Genomic DNA, 18525 nt, shown 5'->3' on the forward strand with positions numbered 1-18525 from the left:
CTCCGGCGCTTCCCCTGCCCATTGGGCGAGGCAGTGTGGCCCCCCCATCCCGCCTGGTTCTGTCGGTTGAGGCGAGCCGAGAGTAAATAGAAGCAGGAGCCCAAAATGGCGGAGTCGTCGAGTCCTGTTTGTGGTGCGGCGTCACCTGAGCAGGAGTCGTTTAGCGCCAGGCCGGCCCCGGACGTGAAGGTTTCCCGTGGGTCTCAGCCAGCCGCCAAGAAGATGAAGGCAGCCGATGAGAGGAGCCTAAAGGGTACTAAGCGTGTCAACGGTGAAGGGGGCAGTGGTGGCGGCAGTGGTGGGAGCGGCAAGCAGTCTCTGTCTTTGCCAGCGGTCGTAACGAGCTACAGCAATGCCCCCGCGTGGGGCTTCCCGGCGCTCCCTTCTGGCCCCTCCGGGAGCGCGGGGAGCTTCGCGTTCCCTTCTCAACTGCCCCGGAAGCTACTATCGCCCGCCGTTTTGCTGCCTTCGTCCGCCTCCTCCTCCTCTTCCTTCCAACAGCACCAGCATCGCCACCACCGTCACCGCCTGGCTCTGGCCGTTGAGGCGGGGGGCTGCGGTAGCGGTGGGGTGGCCGGCGCTGGCGGAGGGAGCGCCAAGCCGAAGAGGCCGAAGGAAAAACGGGACAAGGAGAGGAGAAAGCATGGGGCCCTAGCGCTGGTCGCGGCGGTGGGAGATGGCGGCGGGGGCCTGAGCGCAGCAGGACGGGAAGAGAACGGAGAGGTGAAGCTGCTGCTGCCGAAAGGTGAGGGGCGAGCGTAGGGGCTATGCGCCTCCCGCGGGGTGTCGTTCGCTGCCCTCAGCCTAATGGAGACGGAGAGGCGGGAAGGCTGGGATGGGGAAGATTGGAGAGCTGGAAGGGGCGGCAAGCCCGGGATGGGCGCGCTGGGTATGGTGCTGTACGTGAAGGTGCTCGGAGCAGCAGTAGCTACCCTGACGGAGCAGGAAATGGTTGCAGTACTTGGGTCGAGCCGTTAGAATGGCTGCCTGTCCCCGCCACGCCTCAGCACACTGGCCCCAGGGCAGTGCCGTTTCATGAAGGCCTTACCTGTCCCCTCCACCCTGTTATCTACGGAGCCTAGGATAGTTAGGCTTGTGGACTGCATGTTAGACCCAGGGAGGAGAGCGCTGTCGTTGTGTAAGTTTGTGGAGAAGGCAATGACAGCTTAGTCTGCCGTCAATCCTGTCAAAAAAGGGGGTGTGGAATTAGCGATGGCGTCAGCTAGAAGCTGCCAGAGGCCTTAGGTTTTCTTACCTATTAGGGAAATAAGAGTGCCTAGTAATTTACTGGAGATCTGGAACAAAGCTGAATTTGTCTTTGTTGGGAGGAGGAAATGGAGAAGACCACACGTTGGAAAAAACTTTAAAATCCAAATGATATCAGATATTAGGGTATTAATTTTCAGAGGCAGTGTCATCAAATACTAAAAAGTGTGCAGTTAAAATTTAGATACTTAGACTTTTGAAGTTTGACTGAGTTGCTGCTTTAGGTTTACCTTATTTTGTGAAAATCACTGGGCTAATATCTTCCAGGAAATCCTAAAGACCTTCAGGCCTGTCTTGCCATACCTGGTAAGACAAGGTATTAGAATAAGTTCTTCCTTAGATTCTTGCTGATGTGATCAGCAGTAGAGTCTTTGGAACTAAAAGGCAATACAGAAGATAAAAGAACGTGGTGTTATTTCTAGTGTATGCTTTCTCACTCTCAAGTGACCTTTAAACCAGATGTCCAGAGAAGTGTGACGAAGCTGGTGAAGGGCCTGGAACACAAACCCTATGAGGAGAGGCTGAGGGAGCTGGGGGTGTGCAGCCTGCAGAAGAGGAGGCTCAGGGGTGACCTCATTGCTGTCTACAACTACCTGAAGGGACATTGTAGCCAGGTGGGGGTTGGCTTCTTCTCCCAGGCAACCAGCAACAAAACAAGGGGACACAGTCTCAAGTTGTGCCGGGGAAAGTATAGTCTGGATGTTAGAAGGAAGTTCTTGCCAGAGAGAGTGATTGGCATTGGAATGGGCTGCCCAGGGAGGTGGTGGAGGCACCGTCCCTGGAGGTGTTGAAGAAAAGCCTGGCTGAGGCACTTAATGCCATGTTCTAGTTGACTGGCTAGGGCTGGGGGATAGGTTGGACTGGCTGATCTTGGAGGTCTCTTCCAACCTGGTTGATTCTATGATTCTATGTTGATGCTTTTGCGTTTACATTGAAATATGAAGAACTTGAAATGTGCACCACATTACTTAAAGGAAAGTTTCTATCTTCCAAAAGAGATAAATCATGGACACTTCAATTGTGGCCTATACCTGTACTTACTAAATGAGCCAAGCTTGTAGAGAGTAGTTATTGATATCAGTATGCCTTTTTATCTGTTGATTATGTTGACTGGCTACCTTATTTCATTTTCCACTAATTTCTGCTAGTACCTTAGTCTCTGGTTTACTCCCTTCTCTTTTTTTTTTTTTTCAGTTACTTGGTTTTTGGTCAGTGTGTTGCATGTACCATTTTATTCTTGAGATCTCAGTTGCTGGCATATAAGTATGGCATTTCAGTACTTTCAGGTGTTTTACTTTATTTTTTCTTCTGCCACAAAGATGACTGGTGAGAAATATTCAGAAATGATACTCAGTACACGCATGATGGTGAAACCTTCCAGTTTTCAAGGAGAGCTGCTGAAAACTTGCCCAATAGCTTTCTAGCAAAGCTATGGAAACAATAGCTATATTCACTCAAAGGGTAACATCACAGTAACATAATTAAACTTCTTTTTTTGCACATTGGTGAATCAAATGGTGGTTGACACTGGTGGTGTCAAATGAGTAATTGTTAATTGGTCCGTTCTGGAAGTGGTGATTCATCTTGAAAAAGGAGATTTTTGCACCTTGAATCTGGAAAGAATGTTTCTTCAGAAGTTACATACTGACAGGCACAAGATCTTGACTCTTTTGTTGCTGTTTGCTTAGAACAGATCTTTTAACCTTTCATTTATTTCCTGAAAACCTAAGTGCAGGCAACAAATAATGTTTTCCAAGACAAATAATACCACTTGAGCATCTGACTCTTAGAATTGTAAAGGAAGAGGTTTTTGTAGCTAAAGTTTTAGGGCATAGTTTCCTATAGAAATTAAAAATCTCTGTATTCATCAAACTGTATGGTTTTTTTGCAGAGAGGGCTGTAAAGAAATAAGTGATGCACTGAATGTTCTGCTGCCAGCCTTTTTTAAGTGGTTTGATATTTGACTGTAGATTAAAGAACAGGTTTGTGCTGTTAATCCTGTGAATAATTTACTTTTCAGAGAGGAAAGAAGAAAGGCGGTTATGATACAGAGAGATAAGAATGATGGGGGTGTGTGCAGGATCCTAATACAGAGGGAAAAGGAGAATGATATAGTGGAGTGGGTAGGTGGAATAGACAGAACTGGGCTTGCTGGGACTATGGTGTAGACTGGGAGAAGATGCCACAGAGACTCTGGTTACAACAGTAAACATGTCAGTTTGAGATATTGATGTGAAATAAGGGGAGCTAGCACACAAAAGCTGTGCAAGAAGAAGCTTATTCTGGTCTTGTTTTGGGACAAAAGGCATATACATAGGTGCTGTACAAAAGACAAGCTTAGAGGAAAGGTGGGCTACAAGGAGAATGAAAAATGTGGCACCCCACAAGAGTGACATCAGGGTGAATTTGGAAGATACTGTATAATAAAAAACCCATACCACCCAAGAGGCTTGCACACACAGAATATGTATGGGGAGAGTAAGAGTGAAATATGTCCCTTTTTGTGTAACAATGTGAGTTTGTAGAAGCTGTGGTACGTGCACCTGGTAATACTTTCTAATAATAAATCTAATGCAGGCAAGTACAGTGTCTTTTCCTGGAGTTTGTAGTTAGACAACGCTTTTGCTTTTGATGCTGTGGAAAGTTCCCCTGCTGATATGGAACTGATGGTATTGATTTTTTTTTCCCTTGTAGCATTCAGAGTGGGTACATAAGTGAGTGTTGTAACTGACAGAAAGAAGGTTCTGCAGAGGAAGCTATGGTGCAGAAGTCTCTAAAAAGAGTATGAAAAGATAAACAGGTGGAAGGGGTGAGAGTTCACCATGAGTCAGCATTGCGCCCTTGTGGCCAAGAAGGCCAGCAGTGTTCTGGGCTGTGTTCCGAGTGTGACCAGCGGGAGGGAAGTTCTTCCTCTCCACATGGAGTATTGTATCCAGTTCTGGGATCCCCAGCTCAAGACAAGAAACTACTGGAGAGAGTCCAGTGGAAGGTCACAGGGACGATTAGGTGGGGGACTGGGGCATCTCTCTTGGGAGGAGAGGCTGAAAGATCTGTGTCTCTTTAGCCTATAGAAGAGAAGACTGAAAGAGCATCTTACAAATTCACATACCTAAAGGGTGCAGGTTGTGGGGCTGGGCTCTTCTCAGTAATGGCCAGTGATAGGACAAGGGGCAATTGGTACAAACTAGAAGCAGGAGGTTTGAGTTGAACTTGAGAAACTTCCTTACTTTGAGGGTGACAGAGCACAGGAATGGGCTGCCTAGAGAGGTTGGTTGTGGTGTCTCCTTCAAAATCTGCCTGGTTGCATTCCTGTGCGTGGGGGGGTTTGAACAAGATGATCTCTGGAGGTCTGTTTCAACCCCCACTATTCTGTTTATATGGTTTCCTTGATTTGAGGCTCCGAAAAAGGTAAAAACTCCATTTTCTTCTTCACACCCAAAGTGGAGGTGCATGGGCTGGAGTTGAATTCCCAGTTGAACCTTGTATTGACAAGAGTGCCAGTGTGTCTGAATTAGGAAGGGTCACAGTTCTGGTCAGTAGGATGTGTGCATATGCTGGAAGAAAAAGCCTTACACTGATGAGAGAGGGAGGGCATGTACAGACATTAGTACTGGAGAAAATGAGGAATGAAGCTGAAGGAAGAATGGCAAAATCTGTCTCATGGGATTGCAGGGACTGTGGTGTAGACAAGATCATCCAGGGAACCAGGATGTGCAGTGATGTGGAGTGTATAAATGTGTGGTCTGGACTTGGAAAACTGCTAACATGACTTTGAGTAGCACCAATATTATTTTCCTAATTGCAGTTTAATCTGCGGTGGTTGTAGGGTATATTGACAGTGAGGAGGAAATGGTGAGAAGATTTTTTTTTTCACCAAAAAAAGCTGATTATAGGAGCTGGTATTTGTCCTTTGCTTGCAATACTGATTGCTAGGTGAGAGAGCCTAGTTTTGAGGCACCTTTTTGTTTGTGATAGGAAGATGTTAAGTTTGGTTATAGCAAAGATGGCTGATACGCTTATAGCTCTTGAAAATTTTTGCATTTTCTGTCTTGAACGAGTAATTTACAAATTTATTTGGTCTTCTAATTAATTAGAAAGACCTATAAGATACAGAGTCATAATGAGGCCTTACAGCTTGTGTTGATATTAAATAAATGAGTGAACTTTCCAAGATGGTGATCTAGCATGCTTTTTCCCCCCCTCTCTTTCCTTTGTCCTGCTATCTTTAAAGAATAGATTAGTTTTCAAGTGGGTATTTACTGCTCATTCTTCTTGATGACTTCACTGATTTGGGTTGCATGACACTTGGGGGCTTTAAGCTGTCAAGAAATTATGCTTTTCTGGTTTAAGTGTCCTTTGCATCCAGTGGAATGCTCATTTCATAACTGAACCGAGACTATGTGTCTTGCCAGTTAGGTTGTCTCTTTTAACTTCTGCTGAACACTTCCTCCTTCGCTTTGCTTGTATTTCCTTTGACTTTTTTTACTTTGTGGCTTGACACCCATTTTCATGCTTTTTGAGGCCTCTTGATCACTCTCTTCTGAACTATTTCCGTTTAGATATTGCACTATAATCTGCAATGTCTAGAAAGTGTTTGGGATCTTATGTAGATGATACAAGAGGAAGGAGGACTTCTCAGATTGATTTGGGTATTTGAGATATGTAGTTTACTTTTGAGACCTGATAGTGACATCAAGTTAAGCATCCAATATCCAGGTGAATTTGGAAGAGTGTGTCTCTTTCCTGAGTGACTCCACCCCTTTTTAATTTCTGTCAAATAACCATGAAGCTTTGGTAGGCAAACCAAAATCCTGTTTTCTAAGGTAGAGAACAATGCAAGCCCCTTCTGTACCCCAGAATACAGCTCTGTCATTTATAGAGCAGAAATTTATTATTCTACAACCAGTAGAATTTTTCTTAGCTGAGACAAGACCAATAGAGTGAAGCATCAGATCTGAAACCTTTTGTAGAGGCCTTGTTTGCAGCTGTCACGTTCTCCACTACTAATTTCTGATGCAGGTCCCCAGTGCTTGACCTTAAACTCAGTTCATTCAGTTCTGCCTGTTGAAAGTTTCTCATGGAAGTGTGAAGATTAGAGGAGTTGTAAAGATTAGATTTAAATTTCCTGGAAGTGTTTTGATTTGGAAGGGCATCTGTCTTCCCATTTGTTGGAGAACTTGAAGAAATGTTCTTGCCTGGTAAGGGCAAGTCGTATCTTGAATTTTAATCTGTAATTACTGGATCGGATGTCAGCCAAATACTTCTTGTTATCATGGTGGTGTTTTGTTTGTTCTTGGCTTCAGAAATACTGTATGGGTTTTTCTTCATGTTCGTTAACTTGGGAAGTCTGCTCTCCAGTGTCCCTCGTGTGACTTAAGAGTGCAGGTGTCAAAATGGTTAACATAGTGGTGTTAAACATACTTAGTGTATTTGCATAACCAGGTAAATGTGACTTCTTGAGGTTTTATTTTTATGGGTATTTGAAGAGAGAGGGGAGAGTGCCAGTGGAAGGAATGACAGCTGTGAAGGATTATGCAGAATTAATAATCCTTATTAATTTTGATATCCAGGTAATGGTTGTTAATAACTATGAAAACTGTTTATTAACATTAAAACTCACCAGAAATGTATTCACACGTTCAGAATATGCACAGGTTGGAAATCTATACACACAGGGCACAGGCAAAACTAGATCACTTATTTCTTAAAGTGGCAAACACAAATATTATACTGGAAGAGGCTTTTAAGTATTTACTCACAAAATTATAAATCAGACAGTACCCAAAGCACGTGGAAGTCTGTCCAATTGGCCGCTGAGACTTGATCTCTCCTAGGCTTCTGGAAAGGAGATGGACAATTCCTGACCTTGTCCCCATCTCCTCTGGACAATCTGTCTGTCCCCAGGACTTGTAGTCTTAGCAGGAAGACTTTCAGGGGCAGGCAGGATGTCTTGAGGTGTGCACGGTCTCAGCACAGTGTCGTGCTGGGGACTATGCAAGGCGACCATGTGCAGGCATTTGAAACTCTCCAGGCAAATTCGGGATGCAAAAGTGAGAGGGCAGCAGCCTAGTGCTACCTGCTCATCCCTTTTATCAATATCCATCCCGTAACTAGTGGGGCATTGGACATAGATTAGCCAATCGAAATGGCACTTTGCCAGGCCTCACCATATTAGGCAAAGCCAGGGATTTTTTCCCTCCCCACCCAAGGTTGCTTCCTCAGCACAAAAGGAGGGGGGGCAGGGGAATATATCTGGGCATGGATAAGCCCATGTTTGCCCCATCGAGCCTACCACCACAGCAACTGGTGTTCTACTACCCACCTCCTCCCCCTTCTCTTTAGTTATAATACTGTTGGTGTAATTGTGTTGATGTGTCCGTTAGCTGTAGTTTGTAAATGTTATGCCTGATGTGCAGTGACAGCCCTTAAATCAAACGAAGGAAAAGAGGCAGAATACTTTGAACAAAATCTGTGACTGACTACTAATGTGGGTTACCATCTGGAAAAGTGATGCAAAGCAGCTGTAGCCTTTGGCATCCGAGGAGGTTGTAAAGCTTGCCTCTTTCTGTGCTGAAATGGACTTGCTCGAGTTCTTGAATTGGCTTTAAGATGTGAATGTCATGATAGGACAGCGGCCACCTTGCACTTAATCATCAATAGGGCATTTCCCACTTGGTGTGTTCTGTATGCACTCAATTTACTTTTTTGTCTATAGAAAGCTTGAGGTAGATGCAAAGGACCAGTTAGATTCCTGAAATCTGAATCGTGTGGTGCATGAATTTGTGTTCCTTTGTTACTTGGATACCAGAAGGTATCTTCCAAGATAGAGAACAGAAAACTTTCACTATAGCTTTTAGTTGTAAATGGCTGTTTAATTGATAAATGCAATACATATTTAACATCCAGAAAAAGAGGAACTTGGATTTGAAGAGGAAGCATGCATGTCACTTAGAGTTCTTCATGTGGATTCACTGTAAAGTGAAAACATTCCTCAGATGCCATTTGGGATACTGAAGCGGAGCACTTCACAGTGGAATTCTTCCTGTCTGTATGTAGTACTACTTTTAATATACTGCTGTTGCTGTGTTTCATTCATGGGTGTACTGTTTCTATGACATTAGAACCAAAGGCCTTGTGGTAACACTCAAAAGTGTGAACTTGAATGTGGCATGTAGTAATGTCTTCATTCCATGGGTGCTGTATTTCTGCTGAACAGGGATACTTACACCTACAGAACTCTGCATTTTAAAAGTACAGTCATGACATTGATTTATTTTGTAGAGATGAATTGGAATTGTGTCACTGTTACAAGAAGTGTAAAATACAGATTAGCATAAACTCACAGAATCCTTTCAGTTGGAAAAGACTTCTAAGATTGAGTCCAACTGTTTACCTATTGCCACTATGGCTGTTAAACCATGTTCCAAAGTGCCATGAGTGACATGTCTAAACGTTTCTTGAACACCTCCAGCGGTGGTGATTCCACCACTTTCTGGGTAGCCTGTTGCAATGTGTGATCACTCTTTCAGGAAAGAAATTTTTCCCCTAAACCCCCCCAGGCACAGTTTCATGCCATTTCCTCTTGTTCTGTCACTTGATACTAGGGGAAGAGACCAATCCCCCACCTCATTCCAAACTCCTTTCAGAGAGTTGTAGACAGAAATGAGGTGTCCCTTCAGCTTCCTCTTCATCTTCATCAGTTTAAACAATCCCAGTTCCTGCAGCTGTTCCTCATCAGACTTATTCTCCAGAATCTTCACTAGCTTTGCCCTTCTCTAGGCGTGCTCCAGCACCTCAGATGTCCCTCTTTTAGTGAGGGGCCCAAAACTGAACCTGATATTTAAGGTGTGGCCTTACCAGTACCCAGTACAGGTGTATGGTCACCTCTCTACTGCTGCTGGCCATGCTATTCCTGATGCAGGCCAGGATGCTGGTGGTCTCCTTGGCCATCTGAGCACAGTGCTAGCTTGTGTTCTGTCAACAGCCTTCCTAGGTCCTTTTCTACTGGGCAGCTTTCCAGCCACTTTGCCCCCAACCTGTAACACTGTATGGGGTTGTCGTCACCCAAGTGCAGGACCCAGCACTTGGCCTTGTTAAACCTCTTATAACTGACCTTGGCCCATGGATCCAGCCCAGCCAGATCCCTCTGCAGAGCCTTCGAGCAGATCAATACTTCTGCCTAGTTTGCACCCTCAATAAGCTTGCAGATGACACCACCCAATCCTTCATGCAGATCATTGAAAGGATATTGAACAAGTGTGGTCCCAAATCTGAGCCCTGGGGAACACCACGTGTGACTGGCTGCCAACTGCATTTCACTTCATTCACCACCATGCTTTGGGCCAAATCATCCAGCCATTTTTTTCAACCCAGCAAAGCTTCCACCCGTCCAAGTCAAGAGCAGCCAGTTTCTTCAGGAGGGTGCTGTGGGAGACAGTGTCAAAGACTTTACTGAAGTCCAGATAAGCAGCATTCACTGTCTTTCATCCATCGAGTCACCTTGTCACAGAAGGACTTCAGGTTTGCAAGCAGGACCTACTGTTCCTGAACCCATGCTGACTGGGTCTTGACATTTCTCCTGACATGGAGAGACCTCAATTTGCTCCTTGGAGCTAGGCTGATTTTTTGGTTATTCCTTAAGAGAGCAGCTTTGTTAAAAGTGAAGGTTATACTGCTGAAAGGCTCTTTTAAATATCTACTAAAATAGAAAAGTCAGAATATGCTTAGATGGCTTCACATACAATCATGGATTTTGAAAGGTTTATTAGAAACGGTTTTTGTGATTTCCCATGGAACATATATTGTGCCTATTATTTTTTTTAATTAAGTTTTTACTGGGGCTACAACTTTTTTAACACCTTCCTATCCCACTTCCACCCCCTTATCCCAAAAGCCGAAAGGAAAACAAAAAAAACAACAGCAAAATCCCAAACCACAGACCAAGGACCCTCCTCCCAAAAAAAAACCCAAACCCACAAAACCAAAAAGGCCAAAAGAAAATCAAGCCACCAGGAAAAAAAAAATCCCCAAACCTCCCCCTCCTCCCACCCTCACCCACCTCCTCTCAACTCAAGAACAAAAAAATTAACTCAAAACCCATCCCGACAGCCCGTGTGGAAAAAGTTGCAACAGCAATGCAGCACAAGTATTGAGTTGTTCCTGTGACTGACTTAGCCCTTTGTTTGCCCAAACTAATGGTACTCTGCTACGAGCACTTACGGACTAAAGGCGTTTAGCTGCTAGTCACTGCTACATCTGAGTATGTTGGCTTTGTGGAACGAACACCCTCTGGGTGAAACTGTCCCTTATCTGACTTGGAACTGACATAATCTTCTCATTAGTGTACAAAACAAACTTGTTAATTGTTTTTCTCAAGCTGCAGTGTTGCAGCATTGTGAAAATAGAAACTATTCCAGTGACAGTTGCGCTGCTGTGACATATGGATGCAATAGCTGTTGGTACTCGATGTTCTCTTGGCCTGATTGCTGACCATTTGTGTTACGTTATTTCCCTACGGAGTCATTCCAGCCTGTTCCTTCTGCAGCTCAAGCCTTTTTGTTTATTTATTAATTAAAAAAAAAAAAGTTGGAAGTTGTGCTGGTGAAAGCTGAAAGCAGACTATTCTGTGGACATGGAAAGATTAGTATGAACATATGTATACCTTTTACTACTTTGAGGTGCTGTTGCCTTACAAATGAAGCAGAGACCTAATGTTTTGAATCTGTTTTCGCTGCTACTGGTGAACCTTAAAGCTGTCAAAAACTTGGAATGGTCTTTTAAGCTCACTTACTGGTTGGTTGTTCTATGACATGTGGATTATTAATTGCTTAGCATTGAAGGCATTTTCTTTTAAAGCAGGATTTTTATGAAGAATTTTTGTATTTCTTGATTGGGAAGGTGATATTTGGACTGAAATTACTTGCAGCTGAAGAGGATGGGTACCTTATACTAGAGATGAGGTCTGGTGCATTTAAAGAGTCCCCAAGAGCTCTAGTCTGTACTGAACTGTATCACACTGATTATAATGACTATTGGATGTTTCTAGATTTACTGATTTTTGAGGAGACATCATAGCTAAATTGTAGTAGATTTTGTGGTAAACTCATTATTTTAATAATCTGGTTGATTTTTTTTTTCTTTTTTTAAATCTTTGCATCCCATTAAATTCTACTGAAAAGTGTGAAAAGGAATATCTCTCAGTAAGGAAAAGCTCTATAAGTTCGTTTGAGAATTGTGTTAAGTTCTGCCAGCCAAGCTAGAAAATATTCTTTACTATGAATACATTTAAGAATGAAGTATTAATTCCTGAAATTACTATAATTTTGACATAAACTTAAAAAAACAACAACTATATTAACCTTTGACTTCAGTATTTATTCTCGGATTTTCGGGTCGTGGGGTGGTGCCACCTGTGCTATCTGCGGCTTATCTATCTTGTGGGCTTTGAAGGAAGGATCCTGAGAATTTGTGTTTTTAAATTGGGACTCTCAACTGCTCTTTACTTGCCTCGGGCTGTACAGTGGTTTAGTTACTGTACTGTGTTTTCTAAAAGGGAAATATTTAAATTTAAAATTCCAGACCTTTCTCATCTGCACTTATATTGTATTTGCAGTCTCTGCAGGTATGATTTGCTTGTGGCTGTTGCCGACAAGGTCATATGACACTTCCATTGTTTCCTTTGTCTGGAAAGTTTCAGCACTGACTCTTCTAATTGCTGTATAGATGTAAACGTAAGGTAGAGGCTCTTTAAAAGGTTTTAGCTTGTTCTCTGTCTGTATTTACTTGTGTTTTTGACAAATCTGGAATATTAATTTGCTGTGATTACTATTCATAAGCCTTGCAATAAATAATTCTTTTAGTCTTTCCCTTGTCCCCTTTTCAACAAGGTTCAGCATTGTATATGCTACTCAATCTTTCCTTGATTTGTGACAGCAGAAGTCAAATGTGTCTCTTCACAGTGTGCAAATACTAAGATAAAATCTAGTCTTTCCATGATAATTATAATCCTGAGTTGAGCGTTCGGTGCAGGTTACAAATCAATTGCCTACTTGCTGAGTGAGCGTCTGCTTTCAGTGTTACTGAAACTTGTGTTGCACTTTTCTAAATCTCCTGCACTTTGAATTCGGGGAGTTTCTCTTTGGGAGGAAGCAGGCTGAAGAGGAAGTTTCACATCTGTTTAAATTGTTTTGAGCAAGTACAGATTTGTGCTGCTTTGAAAAAATTGTCTGTATTCCATGGCTTGGTGTACAGATGAATCTGCTTTGTCATCCCTTTTCATTGAACCATTTGAAGGCTGTTCTTGGGTATGATTATTAGAATTACTTAAGATTACATCTTCCAAACAGTTTTAAGCACACTTACCTTATTCTTTACTATTTTTGTGCCACCACAGTTTGTTTTCTCTCCACACTTCTTATCTCCATCTGTGGATAGACAGCATACACATCTCAATTGTCACGTCTTGTAGTTTTTATTTTCTTTCTTAGCCTCTTTCCAAAATACGTTCTTCATCCTATCAGGTGCTAGGGTCCAAGTTCTGTCCCCTTACTAGAAGACTCTTGAAAGGAAAGATACAAGTGGTGCGGAGTCACTGTTACATCATTTATTTGTGTGGATTACTGTTAACGCTTTGCATCTTTGAACTGCTGGCATGCTTCATACAAAGTACTTTAGTTGTGGGGTACTCTGTATTGCCTTCTGCATCTGAAGACCTGTTTTCTTTCTGAGTAATGTTTCTGATTTGGTAGTACTGAAGATACCTACTTTAACTGTTTTGTGTGAACGCTTGGGGGAAATTGGGTTTGTCTTGGCTTCCATGCAGGGTTTATAGTACAAGTACCATAAATAAAACGTTAAGATTGTCTCAGATGAATTGCTGAGAAGGCATTCTGACGCGTAGCGTTATGTAGAAGCTTGAAATGAATTTCGTCTTTCCATGGGGAGGTTAAAAAGCTCAGTAAACTCTTGGAGCAGGTAGTTGGTTTCAGGCAAAAAATAGTCAGAGGGTGCTGGCTGCAGTACACCTAAGTCTAGTAAAATGTGCCTTCTCCAAATGCTTGACCTCAAAATGAAACTTAACCTATACTTGAAAGACTGCTCCTAGAAATTACTAAATTGTGGAATCTAGTATTTTTCATGTAAAAAGCATTCCTCAGGGTTCTGCTTTTGTATGACAGTGGTTTAAAAACTTGGGAGTTTCTTGTCAAGAAAGTGAATTATAGAATGGTCGGGGCTGGAAGGGACCTCCAGAGGTCACTTAGTCTGGCACCCCTGCAGGCATCAGGGACATCCTCATTAGACCAGGACACTCAGAGCCCGGTTAAGCCTTGTCTCCTTGAAGTCAATAAAGAGGCTGCTTAGGTAAGCTGCTGCTGATTGTAAGTAAGCAAGGAAAGCACTAGTGTATACAAATAGACACTTCATGTGTTTCTGTTAATTACATTTTACTGTTGTTAATGCATTTATGTAGTCTGTGAAATTAATGTGAAATATTTTGCAGCTGACAAATCTTAATTTCAGGCTACTTGCAAAAACCTCTTGACTCCAGAAAATAGTTAGGTGAGGTTTCTAGTGTACATGTGCACCTAGGAAGAATACAAGCCATAGTCTTTTTCACCATTTCTTACCTAATGAATCTAATTTGAATGTCAAGAATTAAGAGCTGACTACAGATGCAAAGTAAGAGAAGGTGGTAGGTGTAATCAAAAACTGTAAGCATGCTGAGTTGTTGCATGTGTTTCTAACAGACTGAACAAAACTTGTCTGACTTAAGCTTATGTTGGATTATGCAACAGATAAATATTAGCTTTTCATATTTTAAGTGCTCAGATTTCCTTATAGCTCCTCATTTTTTCCTCTTAATAGAGCTTACAATAGAGTAATATGAAACATGCATGTGACAATTAGTTTTCTATTCCTTCTTAATTGTAATTATATTTAAATTTCAGCTCAAATCAAAGATAAAATTAAAGAAAGGGAAAAGAAGCAAAAAGAGAAGAAGAAGCACAAAATAATGAATGAAATGAAGAAAGAAAATGGAGAGGTCAAAGTATTGCAGAAAGGTAGGTTCAAATATGTAGTAGTACTTGATTCTAACACTCTAAAGTCTTTGGATTGGATACTGAATTTTAGTACATTTTTTATTTAACTTGAATTTGTTGTTGTGGGGGTTGCAAATTAAAACTTCATTCTAAACATTTTTTTGTCAACTGTGTTAGAAGTTGGGGATTAAAAATTTAACTATCACCAAAAATTTGGAATCAACTTTCTTAGCATCAAGGTAGTATTAAAGAGCAGGCATTCTAGACAGGGATCATCCTGCTTAATGTGCATACATTTGATGAGGGATTACTTAATACATAAACATTGTGGTTCCGTATTCATTACATTTCTTAGTAAAAGATGTCTTGTTCTAATTAGTTCCCAGAAATAAATTACTTAGTTTTCTTCTCTCTTGCACAGTCATTTAGACTGGAACAGATGTAGCTCAGCACAAAGTAGGGGCAACTAGAGCAGATTGCTCAAGACTGTCAAACTCTTTGTATCTTCAACAAGGATGGAGGCTCCACAATTTCTCTGGACACCCAGTATATACATTTGACCAAAAAAGTTGTCTTGTGATTAAAAGGAACTCTTTTGGTGAAAGGACCAGAGCATCTAGGAGAGCCTGTTGTGACAAGACCAGAAAGAGGTAATAGCTTTAAACTGAAAAAGAGCGAAAAAGATCTAGGGGAAGGTGTTTCTTACAGTGAGGGTGGTGAAACACTGATACAGGTTGCCCAGAGAGGTGGTAGATGCCCTATTCCGGGAGACATTGAAAGTCAAATTGGATGGGGCTCTGAACCACCTCATCCTGTGATTCTATTCTATAACCTTTCTTATGAGGAAAGGCTGGGAAAAGACAAGACAGGAAGACTCAAATGTGTATGTAATAGAAGGGAATGAAGGAGACTGAGCCATGCTCTTTTCAGCAGTGATCAGCAACAAGATGGGAGGCAGTGCACACAAATTAAAGCATTTGAAATTCTGTGAGACTGTAAGCAAAAACCAAGATATTTCACACTTGAAAGTTGTTGATGAATACTGGCACCGTTTGCCTACAGAGGTTGTATAATTTTCTGGACACAGTCCTGGACAATCCCTTCTAGGTGACTGCTTGAGCAAGGGGATCAGACTAAATGTTATCAAGAAGTCCCTTCCAATGTCAGTGCTTTTGAGTTTGGCTACCTTTTTGCACCATCTCTTCACGTATTTGTACACATTCATAAAATTGTTTCTCTCCCTATGCTTTCTTTTTCTGTGCTGAACAATCCACTGTTTTCAGCCTCTCTTGTGTGGGGGATGTTCTGCTCCTTTACTCATTTTTGGGGCCCTTTGGTGAACATGCATCTCTATCAGAACTGGACCCAGTACTCCAGATGTATCTTGCTAGTGATGAGCAGAGGGAAAGAATCGTTATCTGCTCTCTGTTGCAGTGCTTTTCCTGATCCTGGCCAGGAGGCTGCTGGCCTGCTTTGTGACGAAGGCACTCCAGTGGCTTATAGTCAACCTGTCATCCACTAGGATCACCAAATCTTCTTCTGCTGAGTTTTTGTTCAGCCAGTTGTGACCCAGCCTGTACTGGCATGTGGGGTTATTCTTTTTAGGTGCAGGGCTGGCCCATTTCTAAAGTCTCTCAAGATTGGTCTCTGGCAGTGCAACCCTGTGGTATCAACTGCTCCTTCCAGTTTTGTATCACCTGCAGACTTGGTGAGGTGCTCTGTCCCAGCATGCTGGCTTTCAGTGAAAATACTTAATGATATTGTCATAAAATTGGCACAAAGTATCAAGAGCAGCATTACTCCAGTAGCAGTTGTGCTCCAGCTGGACTGCGCAGATGATCCTTTCAGCATAGCAGTTAAGCCAGTTTTGATCCACATCACTGTTCGCTTATCTAGGTCATGCTGCATGAGTTTTTCTGAGAGAATGTTGCCTATTTAGGTAGACTGTTTTTTTTTTTTTTATCAGTTATTTTCAGACTCTACTTTTGCAGTTAGAAGCAAATTATATATTTAGTATGTTGATTTTAATTTACAAACAAGAAACTCAAATCTTCAAAACAGGTTATTCAGAATGCTCATATGAGGACAGAAATATGGAACCTTATGATTACTGCATCACATATCATACTCTAAGCACAGCTTCAAGTAACAGATTAGCAACTGTGACAGCTTAAAACCTGTGTTGATCAGATCTCAAGGTATCAGCTTAGACCATGAGTGTAAGTTACCAGTGTAAGCTGGTGACTTCCTGTGAAAAGAACGGACTATGCAATACTTAACTGTGTCAGCAGTGAGGTTCTTCAGGGGTTTTGTTTGCATACGAGCCTTTTGTATCTCTCATCCTATCACTTGCCATTCAGCAGATGAAAGCTGCAAAGACAGCAAGTCTTACTATACAGATCTAATAATACCTAGGGAGAATGTTTGGTCTTAAATAATATATTTATAGAGGGGCTGTGTAGAACATCTCTGCTGTTCTGAACTTGATAAGTAACCAGATAGGTTATTCTTACAAGAAGATATTGAAGCTTTCATAAATACAGTTTTTGGAAAAGGGTATAGGAGGTGTTAGGATTTTCCAGTTTGGCTCTGATGGATAAGAGGCAGTTAATGACAGAAATCAAGATATCCTTGTAGCAACTTTTATCACATCCTATTCCTCCAAGTATTGCTTTATGGAAGTCTTAAATAGTTGTTCTTGAGGTGGTTATGACTATTCAATTTCAGGGAGAGCTTAGACAGCATAAAATAGGATTATTTTATTGTAGTAGGTTGGAAACAATAGGGTTAAAAAATTCTCTAGGGACTAGAAGAGTTGTAAAATTTATTATTCAATCCCGTAATTGTGGTGTCTCTGCATAAAGCTCACGGGAGGTCAGCTCCATTCTCCTTTGCTTTCCCTCCTGCCTGCTGTCACTGGTGGGAGCTACTTAATCTAGGTAAACATGTAGGGAATGGGCCTCGTTATCGCTGCAGTGGCCCTGTTCCAGCCTAACGGCAGGCAGACACACTAACAGGGAGAAAAAGAGCATTGGGAATTGTAGATATAGTTTTGAGTATGGAGAAGATTTAAGGGGTTTACTATGAATTGCTGTACATTCTCTCTAATTTTTCTATATCATTCTTCTAAAATATAATTCTGATTTTCTTTCCAACTTGTGTGAGAGTCTCATTCTGTCAGCTCTCTAAAAACCAGAACATTGATACATTTTTGGGCCTGACTTTTCTGATGTTTTACAGTCTATCTTTAAAGCCTATAAATTGAAAAATATAGCTGGCAGTGCTCAGTTGTACTTCTGCTGTTTGGTTTGTTTCTCAGGCTCAGACACAAGATAGTGAAACACCTTGAAGTTATGTGCTGCATCATCCCGTCAGTGACAGATCTTGTTCATTCTTTGTATCTGCAGCATGGCTGCACATTTGTGCCTTTTCAGAGTTCTGTGTGCATGTTTGAAGTCCATTAGGAAGTCAGTTGTTCTCATTCTTCTGAACTATTTTGCAGCATTTTCCATTAATTCATCAAATCATTCTCTAAAATTGTCTATTGAGAAATATATAAAATGAAACTGGGAATGAATTATATGTTAAAATAAATAAATTCTTTCAGTTAACTATCTGGCTGCTACTGTCGAGAGCTTTTAGGTTCTAAAAGGCTTGTTGTGTTTTCACTTGTGCTGGATGGCTTTTCTTGTGTTCACACTCTATGGCTGTGTATTTTATTTATTATTGGTTGGTGAATGGTGTCTGAGCTGCCCCGTTCTATCTTTTTTTAGTTGCTTGTGATTATGAACTTCAAACGCTCTGGAAAATCCAGAGGGACACTTCTGTGGTTTGAACTGGTATTTCTGTGTTGACTATTTAAAGACTCAGCCTGAAGAGCTGTAGCAGAGATGAGTCATCATAAATTTCTAGCATGTCAGTTGCTTTAGTCTGGATTGCAGTGAGAATGCTAGAAAATACTTTGTCCGTAAGGGGATATGTGAAGAAAGTGAAAAACATTAACCAGAGGTTACTTCTTATCTATGTCCAACCTGTAGACTACTAAGCACAACATGTTGTAGTACTGCAGTGGGAGGTAACAGGTACAAGCTAAATACTTTAATTTTAACTTGGTTTTAGCTATTAAGAATAGCTATTGCTGTGACTGTGCCATGGAACTAGGAATAAGATGCTGTTTCCCTGTCTTTCAGATGAAAAATGTAGGAAATGTTTGGACTCC

The 18525-nt window shown here is 41.7% G+C and overlaps 1 protein-coding gene across 2 annotated transcripts in view; it reads left to right on the forward strand.

Annotated features, from left to right (window-relative positions):
* Nucleotides 1-23: 23 nt before the first annotated feature.
* Nucleotides 24-18525, forward strand: part of RSBN1L (round spermatid basic protein 1 like) — a 51875-nt gene continuing 33373 nt past the window's right edge. The window contains exons 1-2 of one of the 2 annotated variants that reach the window (XM_064142547.1): nt 24-745; nt 14214-14327. In XM_064142547.1, the coding sequence (XP_063998617.1) occupies nt 106-745; nt 14214-14327 (754 nt within the window). In that variant the 5' untranslated portion in view covers nt 24-105. The remainder of the gene's footprint in view (nt 746-14213; nt 14328-18525) is intronic. The other variant, XM_064142548.1, reaches the window with a different exon arrangement.

This window comes from Pogoniulus pusillus, chromosome 4 (assembly GCF_015220805.1).
Source record: "Pogoniulus pusillus isolate bPogPus1 chromosome 4, bPogPus1.pri, whole genome shotgun sequence".
Classification (NCBI taxonomy): domain Eukaryota; kingdom Metazoa; phylum Chordata; class Aves; order Piciformes; family Lybiidae; genus Pogoniulus; species Pogoniulus pusillus.